This window comes from Python bivittatus, unplaced genomic scaffold (assembly GCF_059951505.1).
Source record: "Python bivittatus isolate LINGU-HERP-01145 unplaced genomic scaffold, Pbiv_v1 ctg000330_np1212, whole genome shotgun sequence".
Taxonomy (NCBI): domain Eukaryota; kingdom Metazoa; phylum Chordata; class Lepidosauria; order Squamata; family Pythonidae; genus Python; species Python bivittatus.
This window is the reverse complement of record NW_028277058.1, coordinates 47,356,840-47,379,974: the sequence shown is the minus strand read 5'-3', so window position 1 is coordinate 47,379,974 and position 23,135 is coordinate 47,356,840. Positions and strand designations below refer to the sequence as shown.

General features: G+C 40.2%; 1 protein-coding gene across 5 annotated transcripts in view; it reads left to right on the top strand.

The window, feature by feature from the left end:
- DNM1L (dynamin 1L) overlaps nucleotides 1-23,135 on the top strand; it is a 37,616-nt gene that overhangs the window by 3,440 nt on the left and 11,041 nt on the right. For 2 of the 5 annotated variants that reach the window (XM_088141175.1, XM_015888097.3), the window contains exons 2-13: nucleotides 6,190-6,337; nucleotides 11,672-11,710; nucleotides 13,317-13,363; nucleotides 15,308-15,379; nucleotides 16,065-16,151; nucleotides 16,525-16,687; nucleotides 17,891-18,011; nucleotides 19,407-19,538; nucleotides 20,905-21,111; nucleotides 21,617-21,737; nucleotides 21,914-22,069; nucleotides 22,931-23,020. In XM_088141175.1, coding sequence (XP_087997301.1) covers nucleotides 6,190-6,337; nucleotides 11,672-11,710; nucleotides 13,317-13,363; nucleotides 15,308-15,379; nucleotides 16,065-16,151; nucleotides 16,525-16,687; nucleotides 17,891-18,011; nucleotides 19,407-19,538; nucleotides 20,905-21,111; nucleotides 21,617-21,737; nucleotides 21,914-22,069; nucleotides 22,931-23,020 — 1,383 coding nt within the window. The remainder of the gene's footprint in view (nucleotides 1-6,189; nucleotides 6,338-11,671; nucleotides 11,711-13,316; nucleotides 13,364-15,307; nucleotides 15,380-16,064; nucleotides 16,152-16,524; nucleotides 16,688-17,890; nucleotides 18,012-19,406; nucleotides 19,539-20,904; nucleotides 21,112-21,616; nucleotides 21,738-21,913; nucleotides 22,070-22,930; nucleotides 23,021-23,135) is intronic. The other 3 variants (XM_088141176.1, XM_088141174.1, XM_088141177.1) reach the window with 2 other exon arrangements.

The window sequence follows — 23,135 nt, the reverse complement described above, 5'->3', positions numbered from 1 at the left end:
TCTGGGATTTTTTTCCCTGCTTCTCAGTCTGTTCTGGAGCCCCAGACAATCTTTGTGGTTTCCCATCCAAGATCTTACCAAGTCCAACCTGCCAAAACTTTTTCTAAATAACACAAGATTGGGTAGGTTCTGCCATCTGCTATGACCTTGTTATAAAGGCTGTTTATAAAATGTGCTACAAGTATGGTAGTAACCTGGGTCCAAAATTAGATTTTCCAACAAAATGCAAAATGCACCAAAAAATAGTCAGGAGAAGCTTATTGTAATTGTCCCCAGCTGAATGGCCTACAAATTTTGGAGGTTGAAGTCGAACACATCTGGATATCACCAGGTTGGAGATTGGTGGTTCATTCAATGGGTGGCTAGTTTGCTTAGGCCAGTAATGTCTTATGCTTAATTTAAAATTTTAAGCAAAATAAAATTGGCCTTTATTTTGAAATTTTAACATTAGTCCAGCTGTTAGAAAAGCATGCCACCGTGTCTGTATAAATAGGAAGGCCAGCCTTATTTACTAATCTTCTAAAGTGAAATTAGGAATAGGATTTGTAGGCCTCTGAGATATAATTTTAGTTGGGTGAGGCACTTTTAATCCTTTGCCAAATACATTTTTTTTAAATGGCCAAAGGCATTTAGCCAAAGAAATGTGGCTTCTGTTGCATTAGAGGTAGAAATATTATGTAGGTTTTCTGTGTGTGCCCTGACATAAAAATATAATAAATCTAGAAAGTCAGAAAAGGCTAAAATAAAGAAAATAGGACAGTAAAAATGAATAATTTTTAAAAGTAGTTACTTTTTTCATCAAAATCCTCAACACAAAACCTTAAAAGAGTTTTTAAAGTACAGGTAGTCCTTGTTTAATGACCATGCATTTAGCAACCATTCAAAATTATGACGGCACTAAAAGCTACTTACAACTGGTGCTCACACTTATGACCGTTCCAGTGCCCCCACGGTCACTTGATTGTGATCCGGGCACTTGGCAACCAGCTTGCACTTACAACGGTTGCAGTATCCCAGGGTCACATGATTGCCATTTGTGACCTTCTGAGCTGGCTTTTGGCAAGGAAAATCAGTGGGGAACCCCGTGATTCGTTTAACGACCATGTGATTCACTTAATGATCACCACAAAAATGTTGTAAAATTGGGTGCAGTCACATGATGCCTCACTTAATGACTGCCCCGCTTAACTAATTTTCAGGTCCCTATTGTCGTTAAGCGAGGACTACCTGTAGTAAATGTGGAATCATGTGAAGACTGGTTTTTTTTTTATTGGCAGACACTTACTAGTAACCATGTAAAGGATTGTTGTCTTAGCCTAATTTAAAAACTAATTACTAACAGGTTAATGCCAGCAACTTAATTCATATATCGAACACATTGATTTAAATATGAGTTCTCTGTGCAGAAGGAAAAACCGTATAGCTCTTAGTTTTAATGAAGGGATCTTGTTTAGAATCCATAAGTGAATATAGTGAAAGCCAAATCCATTGAAATCTTTAACTAAATATAACACATGAGTTGCATTTTAAAAACTGCAATGCAAAGCAATGTACAGTATGTCAGTTATTAGTTAATTAGGATATATGTTTATTTAGAAAATTCGTGTATTACAAATGGAAAATAGTTTAAATGGATGATCAAAGTATGTATTGTAATTAAATTGAAACTGCGTTCTCATATTAACCGATCCTGAAGGAGAACCTTGGCTTATCATTAAGATTTTCTGACCCAGCCTTTGCTTATATTAGTTCAGTTATGCTAGTTAGGATTATGGCGGTTGTAACCTAACACCTCTGGGGGGCACAGTTAAAAAGGCTACATTTTGATTGACAAAATTAGTCACACAGAGGACACCTCACCTTGTATGTACCCCCTAAATCCAGTATGCTACAAGGCTCTCACACCTTGTGCTACCTATCTAGTGATCAAAAGATCAAAAAGCAAATACAGTAGTTGAAATACTTTCTCTAATGCAGCTTCCTGATCTTGTAGTGCACAGGCATAATGTCCAGAGGTCCCTGCCTTTCCTTCCCTTTGTGGGAGATAGACCAATGTCACATAAGACAAACAAAATCGAACTTAATTATTTTTTTAAAAAATCAAAAGAAAATGCAGTGTTCCAGATAGGCCACAAGGTAGTACCCATCTTCTACAAATGGTGATTTCTTTGTTAGGATGTCTGAGAAGATATTAGATAAGTTTTAAATTAATATTGCGGATTATAAGAAAATAATAATAGAAATCTAATGTAATAGATTAGATCATGGAATAATAAGAATAATAGAAGTAACAGAGATCTAAATCTAATCTAATACACAGCACAGGGAAGGATTGGGGTATTCCACTTTGTCAGTTACCCAGAGCCTCTCTCCCACATAGGGATGTGAATGTGTCATTGCTGGATACTTCATCTCCATCCAGCAAATCATTTCTTTAACGTGCAGAATAGAGGAGGGATCACCTGGTGTTCTACATTCCATCTCTCTTGCTACTATTATGCAGATAAAGGGGTTAAGGTTGGAATAACCAAAGCCCACTCTCTTTGGACTGTCCGTGCTAATTCCCAACAGCATTGTTTTCAGTGACTCTGGAAAGTTCTGTATTTTTTGTACACTATAGTTATCATAAATTGTTGCTGGGCGTTCATGTCTCTCTGTGTCTCTGCTCTGGCCTGCCTTTTATTTCAGGTTTGCCAGTTATCTTTTTAAATGTTCGCTAATGTTTAATCAATTAATCAATTAAGCTATATTTTTGCTAACTGAGCTGAGTGGCATGCATGCTTGCTCCGAGCTGGGGCTGACTGGGAGCGTGCTGGAGGCAAACTAAACTGGAAATTACCCATAGCAATTGTCCAACAGGCATAAGGGGCTGGCAAGCAGGTAGGTTACATTCACAATGTACTCTGGTGCCAGTATTTAGTCATTTTTACATGGAATTGGAAGGAAAATTCTTAGCACAGAAGGTAACAGTATCTTTTTACTCGTCCTCTTTTCTTGGGTTGCCAGATTTGGTGTATTTAGCATCTATCTTTTATAAGGCACTTTTTTATTGTAATAGTTCTCTTTGCAACAACATTGTAATAAAACAACATGCAACTGAAATAGGGTTGTTCATAAAGCAAAGGAGAAACATTTTTTTAAAATATGGTTCTGGTTGGCTTACAATACAGTTCATCTGAAAGAAGAGGTCATCTGAAAACTTAATGGTCTGCCTGGAAGATTTGTGACACCATCACTTGGCAGAATTGCCCTGTTGCATTGCATATTATACAAACAAAAGCATCTCTTCAGAAAGAATAATTGGCACAAATCTGACATTAGAAATGGCAGTACTCAGAAAAGAAATTGAGAACATTTAGTCTTGTATTTGAGAAAAATATCAAAATAATGATATTCAAATACTTGAAAGGATATCATACAGAAGAAGGTCAAGACCTGTTCTTTATGTTCCAAAGTGCAGGACACTGCATACAGGTAGTCCTTGCTTAATGACTATTTGCTCAGCAACCATTTGAAATTACGACAGTGCTGAATTATGACTGTTCCTCAAAGTTACAGCCATTGCAGTACCCCCGCGGTCACACGATCAAAATTTGGGTGCTTGGCAGTTGGCCCGCATTTACAACTGCAGTATGCGTGTCAACTCCGCCCACTCACCTGTCTCTCCCCATCTCTGCCTTTTTGACCACCCTGTACTCCACTGCTTCACAAGGGGTTTGTGAAGGTCTCACACAGCACTGACAGCCGCCATCTTTTTCCAGGGAGCTGCCACCTGCACCACTGCCCTGCCTTCTCCCTGGCCAGGCCTGGCAAGCTCCCTTTGGCAGGCAAGGCTCTGCTGTGCTTGCCACATGTGTCCTGGGGCTGTGCTCTTGCCCAGCACCTGGATCCCTGGCCAGCAACGGGAGAAAGAAGATGATGGTCAGCTGGGGTGGCAGAGGTAGATGGCGGCAGAGTGCAGGGCAGCCGGAAGGGCAGAGATGGGGAGATAGGTGGGTGGGGGAGTTGAAGCAGAGGCGAGCATGGCAGAGTAGCAGAGTCTCATCTGCTGAAGGGAGCTTGCCGGGCCTGGCTGGGTAGGAGGCAGTGGGACAGAGCTTGCAGTTCACTCAGGGCAGAAAAAGCGTGAGGTTCTCGCCTAATGACTGCGCAGTCTTCACCAAACGACTGCAACCAGGTCTGCTGGAACTGCCGTCACTAAGTGGTGTGGTCATCTGATGTTTTGCCTAATGATCACTTTACTTAGTGACAGAAACTCCAGTCCCAATGGATTTAAATTAATGGAAGATAATGTCAGAGTCTGCAAAGCTCAATTCCCAATCCCAGTAAATCCTCTTAGTTTCTTATTGAAGGTTAGAAGTAACCTCTTTACAGGTAAGAGTGGTTTGATAGTAAAACAAATTACCCAGAGAGGTCACAGTCTTCTGTTCAGTAGACACAGGTGTTCAGGGGAGGCTACACAGCCGTCTGTCAGGGATGCTTTAATATGATTCCTGCTGTAGGAATCTGTTTGAATCTGATGGCCTAAATGCTTCCTCCCAACTCTGTTCGGTGACCCTTTCGGTTTTCTTGGACATTAAGGTGGCAATTCTTGAACAGAGAAAGTTGAAAATGAGATTTCAGTCTGAAGCAGCAGAACTACTGTAGTTTGAACCTGGACCTGATTTTGTGACAATTTCTTAGATTAACCAGCAAACCACAAGAATATCTGTGATACCGCTTAGCAATTTTTAATATGTTATCACTCTTAAATAAGTGTCTCTGCTTTTTGAGATGAATTTCTCTCTACCCCATCACCACCCAGCCATTGATACTTCGATATTTTTGTCTCGGGATAACACATCATTTATCTAATGCAACTGACTTGCAGTCCATGAAATCCTGTGCCATAATTCAGATGGGGTGGTGGGTCATTCTTTTCCCGCAACAGATCAAAATGTTGCTCCTCGAAAATTTCCTATTTCTGTCTGTATCTTGTCTCTGCAAGATAGCCTTGTTCCTGCTCTGGTTTGTGTATCGGGAAAAAACAGATAAATGGGATGGACACTAATTAGCTGTTGATTCTTGACATCCCAGAGAATACCGTATGGAGAAATTTGCAATGGGTACAGTTAAACTGTCTTCGATAGTACGTTGCAGGGCCACGTTGTGTTTTGTTGGTTTGTTTTTTGCATATTAAGCATAAATGTACAGAACTCATTGTGGGTATACGTAATATGTGACTTCTTCTTTCTCTTTCTTCCTGGTATGGCTTCCTTACTGATGATGAAACTAGTTTTTGAAACTGGTTTCGTTGATAACTCTTTGGTATTGATGAAACAGTGGTCTAAGCCATTCACACTGCCTAAGATTACCTACTTAAGAATCTTATGTGGTGCAGTAGTGTTTTTCCCCCCCAATGTTCTCTTTACATGCTTACAAATGAAGTGGACATTTAAAAATTTAAAAAGTACGTTTAAAGGGAAACTTACTTAAGGAGTTATATCACATTTTTTAATGTGCCACATTCCTGTAACTAGAATGCCTGTGCATGGGTCGTCAAACTTTGAAGGTCATCTTCTCATTTCAGGACCAGGTGAGAATGATGTGTGGATGTCAGTGACACCAGTAGGGAAGTTGTGTGCTTGTTCTTGTGTTCTCATATTCCTGGCAGATTTAAATAGACAAGATTCATTTAAAAGCAGCCAAAGAAACCCAGATTGGTACAAAGCATATTAAAAGGCTTCATAATAATTATGCAAGATCAACAAATCCACAATCTCAAAGTCCCGAAATATTTATTCATTTTCATTTATTCCCTGCCCTTCCGTCAATGAGAGTCACCCAGGACTCTTTTCCAAGCACCTGATTCAACAGATAGAAGTTTTAGTTCTCATCTAAAACCCAGCAACATAATACTAACCGTACTTCACCAGCAGTGTTCTATAATCATTACTTAGTGATTGATTCTGACTGGTATATTCATACCTTGTACAGAAAGGTGTGTGTGTGTCAGTGGATTCAACATGAGCATCCTGTGTACTTCACATCACCTTTCCCCCTTTGAATCTGGATTCCAAAAGACAAATCCACCTCCTGTGGTTCAGTGGGAGTTCATGTTGATGATTACTTGAGATGCAGGAAGCTCTCTCTGTTCTAAGTTATTGGAGTGGCGGCATGAGTATTTAAGTCTTCTCTTCTCATTTTCAGAGCAGCGGCAAAAGTTCTGTGCTAGAAAGCCTGGTGGGGAGAGATCTGCTCCCGAGAGGCACTGGGATTGTTACCCGAAGACCCCTCATCCTGCAGCTAGTACATGTTACGGCAGAAGAACGTCGGAAAACCGCTGGAGATGAAAACGGTAAGGACTGCCCACTGTAAGATTAACTGATACTTAAATGGCAATGGATGACAGTGGGGCATTCTCATGCAGTCAGCCCAGGGGAGAAACAGGACTTAAATCTCTCCTGTGCCTTAAGTTCTTTGTTTTTCTCCCTTTCTATATCCTGATGTCAAAGTACAGGTGACAAATTGCAACAAGAATTCAGCAATTTTAGGTCTAAAGGAGTTTGTGTCCATATGTGGGGGAAAGCGAGATCTAAAGGAATATGTGTTCTAAGATATTTATTTTTATTATTTATTTTTGAACATGGAATGCTGGGGTAATCACAATTAGGCATAGCATTTTAACAGTATTTTAGATTAGGGGTTCTCAGATTGTGTTCCATGGAACTCTGGGGTTCTGCGAGAAGTTGATGGAGTTCCGTGAGAGGCCAAGGGGGTGGGAAAGTGCATTTGAATGCAACCAATTTTCTATCACTAGAACTTTGTCTCTTGATCAGGGGTTTGGGGAATGTATTTTTTTTTAACAGGTTCCACAGCCTCAGATAGCTTGAAAACCCCTGCTTTAGCATGTTCAAACCATTTTACTGATAATTTTTCACCATATATGACAGCAAGTTAAGGTACATTTGTATTATTTTGTATTATATACAGAGCTCCAGCATCTGGAGACGCTTTTCCACATAGAGAAGAACCTGTATGTGTAAAATATCTCCACCTTAAATTCATGCAAACATAAGGCTGGAAGGATTGGCAACCTTGTTGATGGTAGGATTATAGGCTTGGCACTCCAGCTCCTTTATATACAGCTGAACAAATAATTTTTGGAAGAATAAAGAGGCTAACTAGCATCTATGAGCAAACAGTGATGAGTGCTTTCTGAAGCTCTATTAAAATTTCTCTACTCTAAAAGCAGGAGTTTGTCATCCTGAAGGATCATCCTTTGTCTTCAGCTTTACGTTCTGGTGCCTCTTGCTTATTCAGGAGATTATGAAAGTGAACTTTTCCCCTCTGAGAAAATGATTTTAATTAGGCAGCAGGGGAAGTGGAATATATTGGACCTGTTCTTATTATGGAAAGAAAAAAATATCAACAAGTTATGTTATTTGTATGACTAGTTATATGCACTTTTCCTGTATATTGCTCTTGATGAAAAATAGCTTGAGAAGTGTGGCTGAAATTAAAAGGTTTACATGATGAAAGAAGGATCCCAAATCTTTGCCATCCTTACAAAATATATTTAATTGACTGTGGCCAGTTTGGGGAGCCATTGACTGGTGGAGGAAAAGTTTGTATAAATATATATCCCAGAGTAAATCTGTTAGAGGCCTGGGAAAAAAATATCATTTGTTTGCCGACTTTACATATTGGGTTATTTGAAAAGACATCACTGGTGGGGAATAACATCTGCAGACAGCTGGGTTCTTACTAAAGCTGCCTTTAATAACAACTGGGATTTTGGGAAGTGTCTGGTTTGAGTAAATGCATTTTACCCCCATTTAGAGTAATTGCTGCATATCATAGAGTTTCACAAAATTCTTGGCTGAAATCAATTTGCACCTGTTAAATTTTGTACTAATTTTTAAAGCCTCTCCTATCCTGGCTGTTTCATTACTTAGGATGCATCTGTAACCCTTGATTGCAGGCTTAGTAACAAGCAATATCCCCTCTCTTGCCCGGTTTGTATATTCTGAAGATGTTGAATAGATTGGTTCTATTGGTAGCTTTTTAAATTGAAGAACATGAAATCACTGCAATCTATAATTTCCTTTTCTTGTGCAGACTTAGTGGGGGAAACCTCTGTATTACTCTGTTCTTATTAACCCTATTAATGAAGCCTGCAAAAGATAGAGATTGCAGTTAATATAGGTAGTCCTCGACTTATGACAACAATTGGGACTAAAATTTCAATCACTAAGCGATGTGGTCATAAACTGAGATGTCATGTGACCACATCGCTTAGCAACAGCAATCCCAGCACTCCCTGTTGATGTTACATGGGCTCACTAAGGTGCACCCACAACTGCCCACACTGCTGCATTCTGGACCAGCTGAAGCTTCTTAGTGGTCTTGAAGGGCAGCCAGATTTATAATTAAATTATATTAAATTAACTTAAAATACTGCACATTGCAGTATTCCACGTGGAAGATGATTATGGCTTGAGTGACTGTGACAAGGGGATCCCGGTCCAGGTAAGGACACAATTGGCACACCACATTAATCTGGACAAAGGCCCTCTTGGCCAGTTCTGCCTGGGGGAGTGCAACCCCATTCAGAAGTACAGATGGAAAATCCATGGTACCAGGCAAGCCAGAAACACACAGTCACTGGGTCTTGTTAGTTCTGAATGTCAGCTGGATGCAGGCTGGAGAGATGCAGCTTCGTTTTGTTGCCAGAAAACCCTCTTTTAACAAATTGTCCAGGCAAGAATGGCTGTTCCAGGCATGGAAATGAAAGGTAGTTTTCTGAAGCTCATATTGTTTCACTTCTTTCTCCTCTGCTAGGGGCTGTATTTTGGTTGCACTTGTGTGCATTACAGGTAGTCCTCAACCAATGACCACAATTGGGATTGAAATTTCCATCGCTAAGCGATGCGATTGTAAAGCAAGATGTCACATGACTGCATCACTTAGCAACCGCAATCCTGGCAGTTCCCCTTGCCGTCATTAAGAGATCACTGTTTGTTAGCTGAGGACCCACCCCAATCCAAGCCATTCTAGCCTTGGTTCCTCCCAGTCTTGAGCGTCAATAAAGTAAGGGACTGCCTCCAACTCCCCCCCCACCTCTGTCCCCGCCATCTCTGCCCTTTTTGCCATCCTACAGTCTGCCTTTCAGAGCAGCAAGCGTCCCCAGAACCCTGCAGCTCGGGCTGCTTGCCATGCCCCAGGAAGCCCCAGCCGCCCTAGCCCAGTCCCAGCTGCAGTCACCCTCACTACCCTGCACTCTGAGACCCCTGACATCCTGCATTCTGCTGCCCCAGCTGACTGCCGTCTTCTTGCTTCCGCTGGGCTTTGCACTGCACTGCAGATCAGGGGCTGCTTTTTGCACCAAAAAGCCCCTTTGCGCAAAGTCCAGCCCCAGCCTGGCCCAAGAGTGCAGCACAAAGGAGCACGTCTTCCCCAGGTCTCGCGAGGAAACAAACCCTGGACTCTTCTCTGCGTTACAGTGTTGTGATGAAATGCATTCCCAAGTATGTATGCTCTCTTTCCTTTTTCTTGACAAAGCCAGACAAGCTAAAAGCAAGAGCCATTAGTCTGTTTTGTCTTAAGGACTGCTGGTCCTTGTCAGGCTGAACAGCATTTTGTGGAACCACGTGCGAAGTCAGATTTTAAGGGCACTAGAGCTTGAATGCGGAAAATCATGATACAAATCACATGCTTGATAACAATAAAATAATAATCTCTTCTGTTATTTTCCATGGCATTCCTGAGTCAGAGGAGATAACGGAATTGGTTAGGGATGATGGGAGTTGTGGTCAAATGTGTTAGGTGCACTGCACGTGGGGAGACTCATGTGAACCAGAAGTTGCCTCACAGGACAAATCCTGAAAGGAAAAGACATCTGAACAAGTCTGTAACTATCATAACTTTAAATCCTTTCCTGCATCCACAGCTAAAGACGCTGGGCACTGAATTTAGCCAGATTGTGATGTTTTGTAGGTCTGTTTATTTTATAGTTTAGGCATATTTATAAAGAAATCGAATCAGAAAAGAATAAAATACAATGGGAAGCAACCACATGGAATGAAACAAATAATCATAGTTACTGCATTTACATTAAAAGAGGATGCCCCTGAATTTAAGACATTTCTTTCCAAAAAAAGGAAAAGTAGAAGGAAATCAAATATAAACAGAAACCAAAATCCTGTGCAGTGCCTGGATTTCCCACTTTATCTAGCAAGGGTTCCCAGCTCCAGCTGAGATCAGTTTACAATTGACAGTATGTATAATAAAAATGAATATTTTAAAATAGTACTATAGTAGTCATAATATAAAATAATATAATGGTAGTCATAATATAAAATAATCATAATAAGGTAATATAATCTGTCAACTTTTATTGACGGCGTCCTCTCCTCTCTTTTGTATAACTCAAGGCAGTATACATAATACATCCCCCTCCTATTTTCTCTGCCACAGCAATGCTATGAGGCGAGTTAGGCCAACAGAAAGTGTGACTGGCCAAAGTGACCTAGCCAGCTTTCATGCTAAGGGAAGACTGAAACTCATAGTCTCCCAGTTTCTAATCCAGCAGTTTAACCACTATGCTAAAGTGGCTTTAATGTTAAAACTTACTAAGGTTACTATATTGTGTAGATTGCAACAACCAGTGTTTTAACTGAGTTGATTAAATGGATTGTGACAGTGATGTCTGTAGTTCATCAATAATGTCACTCATTCTTATATTACAGTTTCCTGATGTTGGCAGGGAATTCTGAGAATAGTGTTTCTAATATATACAGATAGTCTTGCTTACTGACTGCCTCATATAATGACCATTTGAAGTTACGACAGTGTAAAAAAAAGGCTTTCTGACCAGTTCTTGCATTTATGACCATCACAGTGTCCTGCGGTCATGTGATTACCTTTTGGGCACTTCACAACTGGCACAGATTTACGATTGTTGCAGCATCCTGTGGTCATGTGGTTGCCATTTGTGTGCTTCCCAACTGGCTTGCAACAAGCAGAGTTAATAGAAAAGGCAGAAATAAAATCATAAGTTGCGCTCACTGAACAGCCAAAGGGGAAATGAGGTTGTGAGTCCATTGTGGTCACATGATTTTCTGCTTAGCAACTGCGGTACTTAGTGATGAAGTTGCCTGTCCCAGTTGTGGTCACTAAGCGAGGACTACCTGTATAGAGGGCATCAGGCTGAGGCAGCCTGTAATAGAGTGCATGTAAACAATGTTTTTTGATATTGAACCATTGTACACCTACATGAGCATGTTGACTTCTACACACATTTACCCAAATTGGGCCATTCTGTATTCTAAAAAATTGATGGTTCTGTTTCCAGTGTGACTGTTTTCTGGTGCTAAATTCTGCTTTTGGCAAATGGAGGTACTACATGGTATAATATTTAAGAGAGTTGATTGGTCATTTCAAAGACAGCAAACCTTTCACCTCTTTGATGATTATCTGCTTGATGCTACAGCTTTTTAGGTGAAATCTTGACTGTGCATTAATGGTCTCTTGGTCAGCATGCATGTCTTTGTGCATGCTGTGATTTTTGCAGGACTAATAAAAACAGCAACTTGAAGTAATACATACTGATCTGAAAGGGGTGGGGGACAGACAGACCACCCTCTTTCAAACTAAATCTTTGATACTGTTTTTTTTTTTTTAACTGCAGACCCTGCAACATGGAAACATTCAAGGCACCTTTCTAAAGGTTTCCTATTCACTTCTTTTCCCACTACACAGAATTTGCATGCTTACTTATGTATTATAGCCACCAGCATTCCATGCTACTTTTATTGCTGCCTGCTGTCCGTATTTGCACATTCACACACTGGCTGCTGCGCTAAATCGCTGGTTTTGGTTCGCTGCCTTAGTCTGGGCCTTTCCATCTATCTGCCTGCATTTGTGTCAAATTAGAATTTTAGCTAGAAATCTATCCTTTTTCTGGAAAGTGATATCATGCTTGAACATAACTGTTTGTGTTCTTTCTCTTTTTCCTTTAAGCTGTGGTAGTTTGCATTTCTTGGAAACTACTGCAAATGGTGAATAATTGCAATAAGTAGTACTGGAAAAAGAAAACTGTCTAGCATCATGGAGGTGTGACATAGGCTATGTGCGGGCTAATTTCAGAAACTCTCTGCGAGCAAATTGTTTTTCACCTGCCAATTATTCTGGAAAAGCTGATTGGTCTCACTACAGATCTGCAAGCCACCCAACAACTGGCTTTCTCTTTAAAATGGCCATTGCTTTAAAATGGAGTCATAGATTCAACGAGATTCATCAAATTAGGACGATGGATATAGGCCATAACTAGCAAGTGCCTCCAAGCCAGTGATCTCCAACTAGTTTCCCCCCAGATGTTTATATTATTTTTATTTATTTCTTCTATTTATATAGGCCCCCAGTTGAAAATTACTTTGGGCAGTTTGGGCTATAAGTCTCAGAACCGGAATTGTAATTTATTTGGAACATAAAAAGCTGAGAATTCTTCTGTCAGCAGGCTTCTTTTTTTTTTTTGAAATAGGTATCCTTGGGTTATTATAAGGTAAAACCTGGATACTTAAGATTCTATGAAGAGAATATTCTTGACTGTTATCCCAGGAAGCCAAAGTTATGGACAATATAAGAATAAAACTGGGCGTAGTATTGAAATGAGTCAGAAGGCATGAAATTCCTTGACATAAGTATTGGGCTGCCTTAGACATCTACTCAAAACTTTTATAGTTACCTTTTTTAATGTTTGTCCCTTCGTTGTACCTTTTCTCCCCTGGAAAGTTTACACTAACATTCTACATGGCATATAACACAAGGGAACTGTGGAAGATCCAGTATAGAAGAACAGGGTAACAGAAGCATTCTCTTGTATGGCTGCTTGTATAATGGCCCCCATTCAACTGTAGCTGTTTATGACAAACTTCTATTCTAAGCAATAAGATTTCGCCTAGTCACTATTAGTTTTACCAGCTTTATTAGCAGTCTCTTTGATGAAGGGCCATTGACCATAAGAAAAAAATGCACACAGGTGTACTTGCTAGCTCTGTAGCTACTTAAGGACTGGTCTAAAATGGATCTAAATAGAAGAAGTGGTATGGGCCAGGACCAAGGTTCTTAGCTATTTATTGTATTATCAGTGCTTAGTAGAATGGAGGTTATTTGTAAATGATGAAATGTTTTGCTTACAATCAACTAATGTTGCTTATTTTTAGTTTTCATCTTGAATGGCTGAAAGAGAATAACTCAAGAAACTGTATGTATAGATGGACAACCTTGTTTGTGTTGCCCACCTCTTATCTCATGCCGTGGTGGTCTCTTTTCAGGGATTGATGCTGAAGAATGGGGGAAATTTCTACACACCAAAAACAAGGTAGGTTTTTTAATTGCTCTTCATGATCTGTAGAAACAAAGAGGATGGTCAGCACCTGCTATGTAAGATGGCTGAGGGCTGTCATTTTGATTCCTCTACAATCATCCGTAAATGAGATGGCATCAAGGGCATCATGGGAAAGAAATAGAAGATAGAGATGGTCGCTTGGTATAGCTCAGAGCTTTGAAGTGGCTTTTTAAGGGGGGCCAAGGCAAGCATTTAGTGTGAAAATGTGGTTCCTCGAGAATGCCAAATTTTTCAAACTAGCTATACTTGTGTGCAAGAGAGATTCCCAATGTGATGCTTGGTATAAATGTGATTATAATCCAGAATACAAACTTGCTTCAAACTGTGGTTTCTGATTCTGGCTGGATCATAAGCCATGGTTGTTTTAACCATACTTTGTTGAATAAGCAATTATTAGTCTTGCAGGCAGTGCTTTTCTTATAGACAAACTAACTAATTCTGGCTTCTTCAAATATTTCCTCTTTTTTCTCAGTTTCTGTCAATACTCAGGAGAAATGGGCAGTTTCTGCCCTGAACCTGTATGGTCATGTTGTTCTGTTGTTCTGTTAGAGAGTGTCACTTTCCCTGATAATCATACATTTCAACGATCATAGCACTTTCAAAGTTTGGATGAAAGGAAAGTATTGAAATCCCTTCCTTTAAGACTTACATGAACACTTGTGACTATAGTAAACAGGAGGATGTTATCTTTTCTTACCAAAATTTGCAGAAAGGGCACCCTTTATTTTCCCATATTGTCCCTCTGTGATTTGTAGAAAAGCTGGCTCTAGTGAGGATGAGGCAGAAGTACAGAACAGTGTCTTTATGGAAGCCTCTGTGTGCCTGGCACAAGAACATACATGAAAAATGAGAAAGAATGCTTTTCCAGCCTAGACACAAAGGGCCTATGTGTGCTCTTCATTTTTAGTGTGTACACAAAATATTGAATATAGCAGTTCGTGCACTATTTCTTCATATAGTAATGCACACAAGTGCAACCAAAATACTGCCCCTAGCAGAGGAGAAAGAAGTGAAACACTATGAGCTTCAGAAAACTACCTTTCATTTCCATGTCTGGAACAGCCATTCTTGCCCCGACAATTTGTTAAAAGAGGGTTTTCTGGCAACAAAACGAAGCTGCACCTCTCCAATCTGCATCCAGTTTACATTCAAAATTGACAAGATCCAGTGACTGTGTGTTTCTGGCTTGCCTGGTACCATGGATTTTCCATCTGTACTTCTGAATGGGGTAGCACTCCCCCAGGCAGAACTGGCCAAGATTAATGCGGTGTGCCAATTGTGTCCTTACCTGGACCAGGATCCCCTTGTCATAATCACTCAAGCCATAATCATCTTGCATGTGGAATACTGCAATGTGCTTTACATCTGGCTGCCCTTCAAGACCACTAAGAAGCTTCAGCTGGTCCAGAATGCAGCAGTCTGTGCAGTTGTGGGCGCACTTTGGTACACCCATGTAACATCTCTCCTGCATGAGCTGCACTGATTACCAGTGAGCTTCCAGGTGCAATTCCAGGTGCTGGTTGTGACCTATTAAGTTTTGATGGCATAGAACCTGGTTATCTGATAGGCTATGTTTCTCCCTTTGTTTCTGCCCATCTAGAAGGATATGACAGAGTGGGCATGTTCCAATGATATTTGATGGGGCCCAGATGGTTTGGCTTTGGTATCACAGTACTTGCCTCCTGGAACACTATCCCCCGAGAAGTTCAAGTGGTTCTGATACTGTCATCCTGTGTGTCAACATATTAGTCCCTGGATTATCGCCTTCCTTATTTTTATTGTATTGAACATGTTTTCAACTTGTTAAAGAGTTGTTATGAGTAGGTGGCTTACAAATCTGATAGATAAATAGGCAGACAGGAATAGAGTCACTTGCAAAAGGCTTTCAGCTCCTCTGCTTTTTTATTAATATTTCAGCTCTACACAGACTTTGATGAAATTAGACAAGAAATAGAAAATGAAACTGAAAGGATTTCAGGAAATAATAAGGTAGGCACCTGCAGTTATTATAATTTGTGAATAAGGATTGTTTCAGCTCACGGACTGGAAGCTCCCATTGATCAAATAGTCACACCAAGCTATTAGGCTTTGCAGCATTTCTCTGGATTTCTGTGCCCAAGCTTTTTTCGTCCAGAGACTGAATCTGCCACTGATTATGATGCCTACAATATCCAAGGCTGTAACTTGGGATATCATCCCTGGCAGCTTAGTCCTGACAGTGCAAAGTACAGATAGTCCTTGATTTATGACCACAGTTGGGACTAGAACTTCTGTCACTAAGTGATGCAGTTATTAAGTGAGTCATGCCTGATTTTACAACCTTTTTGCTGCAGTTAAGTGAATCACCACAGTCATTAAGTAAATCACATGGTTGTTAAGTGAATCCGGCTTCCCCCATTGACTTATATTCATAATGTAGTCAGAGGATATAAACTTGTGCTCTAGTTTATGAACAGCTGAGATCCAGAAATGCAAATTGAGATGCAATGGGAGCTTACTCAGTAAAAATTACAGCATGCTGTTCAGATGTCTTGGAATGCAGTTTTCATCATTCCCAGTCATTGTGATCCCAGTACATCCAGAAGGCATCAGGTTGTGTGGGAGAGGCTAGTTTACATTAAACCCAACATTGGTTTAGAAATTATTCTTGGCTTCTTTTTCCATTGTTTCCTAGGGAATCAGTCCTGAACCAATTCACCTAAAGATTTTTTCACCTAATGTTGTCAACCTGACCCTTGTAGATTTGCCGGGAATGACAAAGGTAAGCATACATTAACTGCACTTTTGGTTTTGCAAAATTATGAGATAGCAAATTATAACGTATTGCAGGTACTTTCAAAATGTTTCTTGCACAGGTTCTAACTGCATCTGCAGCATACGCTGCACTATCTTCTGTGGAGTCCTTTCTTGTGACTCTACAGCAGAGATCTCTCCGAAGAGCCCTCTTGCTTTAGGTCAGCATTCCCCTAATTGGCCTCCTCCACATTTTGTGAAGTATAAATTTTATCATTGCAGCTATACTAGCTGGGGATTTGGGGGAGTTTAAATAAACACTTTGAGTTTATTATGTGACTTTAAAGAAAAAGGTTCATAGGGTTTCTCCCTACTCAGTTGGTTTAATTTTTACCTCCTAGGTACCTGTGGGGGATCAGCCAAAAGATATTGAACTTCAGATCCGAGAACTAATCCTTCGATTCATTAGTAACCCCAATTCAATTATTCTGGCAGTCACTGCTGCCAACACAGACATGGCCACCTCCGAGGCACTGAAAATAGCCCGGGAGGTAGATCCAGATGGTAAGTGTATTCCAGATGGTCCGTCCATCTCCAGGAAACATTATTTTACAACCAGTTGATGGTTTGATGTTACCTTGTAGCAACATCTGTTCTTAGAAACTTCATGTACTCCATTGGAAGAAAATGGATTTTTTAGTCTTGTAAATAAGTCTTCTGATTGGAGGGTTTCAGACAAAAGGCAGAGTTAAGTCCTATAATCCACTAACAGCAGCTCTGAAGTTGTTTAGTTACTGTTCAAGGGTAACTACAGAATCATGTATAAAACCAGAAAGGCAAAATACTCATCCCCACAGCTCCCTGCTTGTTTTATCAACTTGCCTCAGTAACTGTAGCACGAGGCTAGAGTTCACCAGTTCGGATACATGGCTTAATGCAAGCCAGGTTTGAAGTGCTGACATGGTGCCTAGGAGCAGATAACAGAATAGGAGGAATGCTTAGCCCTGAAACTTATTTCCAACTTTATGAATCCTAGTTTATGAAACCTAGAACAATTGTCTGAGCTGATGAAATGTTTTGCTTTGCAAATGTACGTTCTTGTTAATTTCTTATGCTTGGGTTCATTTCTGTTTCCATATTCTGGTTATGTTTCTGTTTTGCTTTAGTCATTAAACTTTAAAGCAACTGAGGTTTGGTTTTGATGCTTTGCTCTGTACAAATCTGCTGCAAATCATAATTAGCTTTTTTTCTAACCATCTTTGAGAGAGAGGGATTCATTTATGTTCACTGTAATGCATAGGAGGTAGAACATCTCCTTGTTTAATAACGGCAAAAAATTATACACAGTGCATGTCACCAAGATTGAGCCAGTATCATAAGCCAAGAAAATCCCAGTTCAGATGCATTCAGGCTTCCTAGTTTGTTTGGCTGTTCCTACTGGCAGACCAAGCCAAGAGGAGGTGATTCAGCCGCATGTATATTGGCTTTATTGTAAGAAACTACAGTTCAGAAAAACTCTGACTTAGCACAATGTACAAGGCAGCTTAGAGTAACTGCAACATTTGCATTGAATCAGAGAATGGCTCAACCTTTAATGGCGACTTTCCCTTCTGCATGGCCTTGTTTAATGGGCAACCTTTCACCTTTTCCCTTTTTTCCTTTCCTTTCCTTTTTGTTTTTTTACTTTGGGTAGATATTTCCTAGGCTTGAAAAGTTAAATACATGACCAGCTTAATGTAAATGACAGTTTTCCTGCCGCTCTGATAGGGCGGCGTACTCTTGCTGTTATCACAAAGCTGGATCTCATGGATGCTGGCACAGATGCCATGGATGTACTTATGGGAAGAGTAATACCTGTGAAGCTTGGCATCATTGGTGTGGTAAATAGGTGAGTGTGGAATGGCACGAAAGTTTGATTCTCAAAGCATTCCTTTTATTCCCACACATCCCAAACATTCATTCCCATATCTTGCCATAAGGGTTGGGTAGAACTATTGCAGACGGTAGGTAGTGGGATATAAACTGGGGTAGGAGGTATTTCTTTTCTGCAGCTCTCAAGGCCATTTTGAGAGAGGAAACACACACAACTGTAGGATGGGTCCCAAAATAGAGATAACAATAAATAGCAAAGGACATCCTATCTTCCTCCCCCCACCCTTCCCATTGGCCTCTCCCAACTTGAGAAAACTGGGAAAGTTCTGCCCTGCGCGCGGGGCATGCTCTTCCTGTTTACTACAGTCTTTGTTCCTAGAAGGCCCTGTTCTTTTGCCTCTGATACTAAAAGGAGATGGGCAACATTGGAGAGGTTAGGCTGCAACTCGGCCTTCCTGGAGGGTGCAAATGGCTCTCTGGTGATGTCACTGGAAGGGGTGGAGTCAAAATTTCATCAGCACTGTCTTAGTGCTGGGAGACCCTGCTTGCTTCTGATATAAATAGTGTACTCCTGTGTCTGGAATTATAAAAAGACTTGGGAAATTGTGATTATGGTGACAGGAGGTAAGATGAATGAAAGCACAGTTAGGATTTGGCACCCAGTTCACCACTGTAGACCCTGTATTGATGTAAGTTTCATGCCAGGTCTGTGACTTCTCAGACAACCTGTCAGAACCTGCATCAATCAAAGGTCAATTTAAAAAGCTATAGCCGTCAATGGGTATTTGCTTGATTTGATTCTGCCATTTGTATCTGGGGGGGGGGATGGTAGTTTATAGTTGTGTTTGGGTTATTGCTATGAGATGGAGAGGCGCTCACACTGATATGGGAATTTACAGCAAGACCTGAATGCAGACAAAACCAGTGGTAGTCTGAAGGCTGGGAAGAACTGTGTTATCAGTGGGAGGAAAGGCCACCATTCTGTGAGAAATGGTTTTGGCGCCAATGTAGCAAGGGGAGGGGGGAATAAGTAGAGGGAACTTTACACAGGCTTTAGTTTTAGCAATGCTTTGCTTCAAGCTGCATGTACCAGCCAATAAAGGAGCATTTATCTGAACCAGGCCTGGTTTCACGAGAATTCTTCTAAATTGGGGTTTGGACTTTGTGGACTTGACACAACCATATAGGCAAAGCAGTAAAAGTCATATTGTGGCTGCACTTTCAAAGCAAAAAAAACAAAAACAAAAAAAACCCAAAACCCAAAACTTAGAACTCTGTCAAGAGGAAAAGAATATGAATAAAATCTAGATCATATGCTGCAATGGCCAATTCCCCTTGGTGGTGAATAAAATGTGAAATCCTTTATTACAGCATGCACTTAATTAGTACTTAAACTCTCATTAACGCGCAGGAGTCAGCTGGATATCAACACTAAGAAGAGTGTGGCTGATTCGATTCGTGATGAATATGGTTTTCTTCAGAAGAAGTATCCCTCTTTAGCCAACCGCAATGGAACAAAGTATCTAGCTAGAACACTTAACAGGTACGGGGAACTGCTGCTGCTGCTGCTGCTGCTGCTTGAATTTTTCTCCTGTTATACGTATTTTTCTAGTTCAGCCCAATTATATATCGCCTTTTTTCTTTTGCTGGTGAGTAATAATAAGGGGTGTGCAAAGTGTCAGTTCTGGGGACTGTTCTGGGAAAACCTTGAAGAGTTTTTATTGGTGATGTCCAAAGATAAAATAATATTTCTGTCCCAAGTGCAGAACGTTTTGCATATCCCTACAATGTCCTGACACTTCCAAGGTTTCCAGTTTTGATTCTCATATGCGCAGAAACACTTGGAAAGCTGGCATTTATTTGTGAATTGATTTGATATATGTGATTAGCTTTGTGAGGTAGACAAATGGCCAGTTTTCAGTTGATTCCTCCCTATCTTGGGAAATTACAAGCCAATGGATGACCTTTGGTTATAAAGGATAGATTTTGAAGTGCATTCTAGTGCTAATTCTGTGTGAAGGATAAATTAACATAATTTAATGGAATTCTTGCTGATCTACTTCTTAATGTCAGCCTATTTTACTCCAACTTTAGTTTACTTGATACTACCTTCACTTCTACCATCCCAGTTTCCCCCAGTGTTCAAACCGGCCTGGTTGCTAATTAAAGAAATAAATAATTGCAGGGGCTTCTAATTACAGCTCACCCATATCATGCCAAGTTAAAAGCATTACTTCTGCACAGCTGTGCTATATTTCATTGTTTGTTGCCTCCCAGTAGATCCTCAGAGACTCTCCTAGTTGTACCACATCCTGTAAATACTCACTTGATATCCCTCCAGGGAGAGGGCTTATAAGCAAAGGCCATCAGCACCCGTTATTGGAAACAGCCCTTTCCTAGAAAGAAAACCTGTATTAGCTTTGCTGTGATTTAAAGCATGTTGAAACATTTGTATTGACGCTGGCAGCCAGGTAATGATAATCTATAGCCAGTATTATGTTGTTCATTTTATTATTACATTTATCTATTTTTATTGTATGTTATTGCATTTAAATGTCCTGCCTGGAGATTGAAAAATATTTTAAATAATTAAATCAATAATAGAGCTTATATGATTGAATGCTGTTAAAATTTTCCAATTGTATGTCATGTATTAAAATTAAATTTATTGAGGAATGGTCTGGAACATCTCAGTAAAATTCTTTAGCCTACTGTAAATTCATAGATTTTTGTTTCAAAAATCTCTGTAAGTTGACTACATATATTTTTCAACCAAAAACTGCTAGCATTCAGCTCTTAGACAGTCCCACTTGTTTAATGGCCAAAATGCGGAATGAAAACTTGAATAGACTGCATGTTTAAATCAACTTTCTAACAGTTACTTTTTCTCCTCCAAACTCTGCTTTTAGGCTACTGATGCATCACATCAGAGATTGCTTACCAGAACTGAAAACCAGAATCAATGTTTTAGCTGCCCAGTACCAGTCTCTGCTCAACAGTTATGGAGAACCGGTAGATGACAAGAGTGCCACATTATTGCAACTTATTACCAAATTTGCCACTGAATATTGCAACACCATTGAAGGGACAGCAAAATACATAGAGACTTCAGAACTGTAAGCAAATATTATAGATTTTGCTATAGATGATAGTCTTTCTAGATGATAGAGGATACATATTTATGTACAGGTAGTCCTTGCTTAATGTCCACTTGCTCAGCGACTGTTCAAAGTTACAACAGTGCTGAATGATGGGTCCTTGTAGTTGTGGCCATGATCATGTGATCGTCATTTGTCGATCTTCACTGCTAGCTTCTGACAAGCAAAGTCAATGGGGAAGTTGACAGGAGGTTGCAAATGGCAATCACATGACCGCAGGATTCACCTAAAAATGACAACTAGGACTGCTGTTGTAAGTCGGTGCAGTCACGTGACATCACACCTTACAATTGTGTCGCTTTACAGCAGAGTTCCTGGTCCTAGTTACTGTCAGTAAATGACGACTACCTGTATCTGGTCAGTAATAAAACTTCTAAAACTTAAATTGAAATGTGCTGCCCTCACATAAACTAAGTAGAGATAATACAATTTGGCTTACTCATTTCCTGGTTATTTCCTTCAGGTGTGGCGGAGCTAGAATTTGCTACATTTTTCATGAAACCTTCGGGCGTACCTTAGAATCTGTAGATCCATTAGGTGGCCTTAACACCATTGACATCTTGACTGCCATTAGAAATGCTACTGTAGGTATTATCCTTTTATAACTTCTCAGTAAGATACTTTTTCTTTTTGAAACAGGTGTTTTGTGGTCGGGGGTGTGTGTACATTAATTGTAGAATAACCTGCTCAGTGCTGCATTGCCCTATGGTGAGATAATAGAACAGAAAATAACTAATTGTTTTCCTTTTGATTGCATCAGGGTCCCCGGCCTGCATTGTTTGTGCCTGAAGTTTCATTTGAGTTGTTAGTAAAGAGGCAAATCAAACGTTTGGAAGAGCCCAGCTTGCGATGTGTGGAACTCGTTCACGAGGAAATGCAGAGGATTATTCAGCACTGTAGCAATTACAGCACCCAGGTAAAAGAAGGAGCTGGTGTACGGAAGTTGCTGCTGTAGAGCTTGACATGATCTGAGCAGATTGGAAACTCTCTTCTGAGGCTATCAGAGTAATGCATCTGCAATTTTTCCTTAGAGATAAAGGACCTCTCTTCTCATTAAGGAGAAAGCTTTAAATGGATGGGTGTTGGAATATTAATGGATTCTCCTAGAGGACTGTGCGCATACTTGCACACAGGCACATCCTTTTATTAGAGACATGCAAGCAAATGCTTTGCTTTGCACTCCCTTACACAGTATAGTGCCCCAGATGATTTGGACAAATTCCATAATTCCCAGCCAGTATGGTTGTTGATAACTTTGGCTGAAGATCAAGAGAAGTAGAGTCCAAAGCATCAGATTGGGAAAGGGCTGGTGTATCTCATATATGTGCCTGAGGCGGCACTAGGAGGAAGCATGAGGAGTGCATAAGATAAGAGTACAGCCACTGTCCTGTTCCTTTCTGTTGCAGAAGTGCTCTCTTACATTATAGAGATAAGAGGATGGATGTGTCAGAAGGAGTCATATTTCAATGAGATAATTACAGAAGAGTAGTAAACACCAGTGTAATGGGAGGGATTCCTCTAGATGGAACTCAGGCAAAACTCCTTGAGATTTGCTGTTGAAATGAAGTCCACAACCAGGGTTAGGGATGGTTCTTTGAATTAGGATGGTCCAGGGGGCCATTTGGGTTCACTGAACAGTCTCTGCTGGTTTATGGGAATTGTATCATTTGTGAAGACCAGCTTCATCTGGAAACAAAATGTTCTAGTTCATTCATTTTGATCATTCTGTTTTTTGATTGTAGCAAATGAAATCCTGTGCTGTTTTGCTTGTATTCAGGAACTGCTGAGGTTTCCTAAACTCCATGATGCCATTGTTGAGGTTGTGACGAGTCTTTTGCGTCGAAGGCTACCAATTACAAATGAAATGGTAATCAGGGTGGAGTTTCTTGTTTTATGACACTTTTGATTGCATGAAAACATGAGTTAAATAGTATGGGATATGCGCTATGGGATTTGTTGCTAAAGAATTATATTAGTGATCA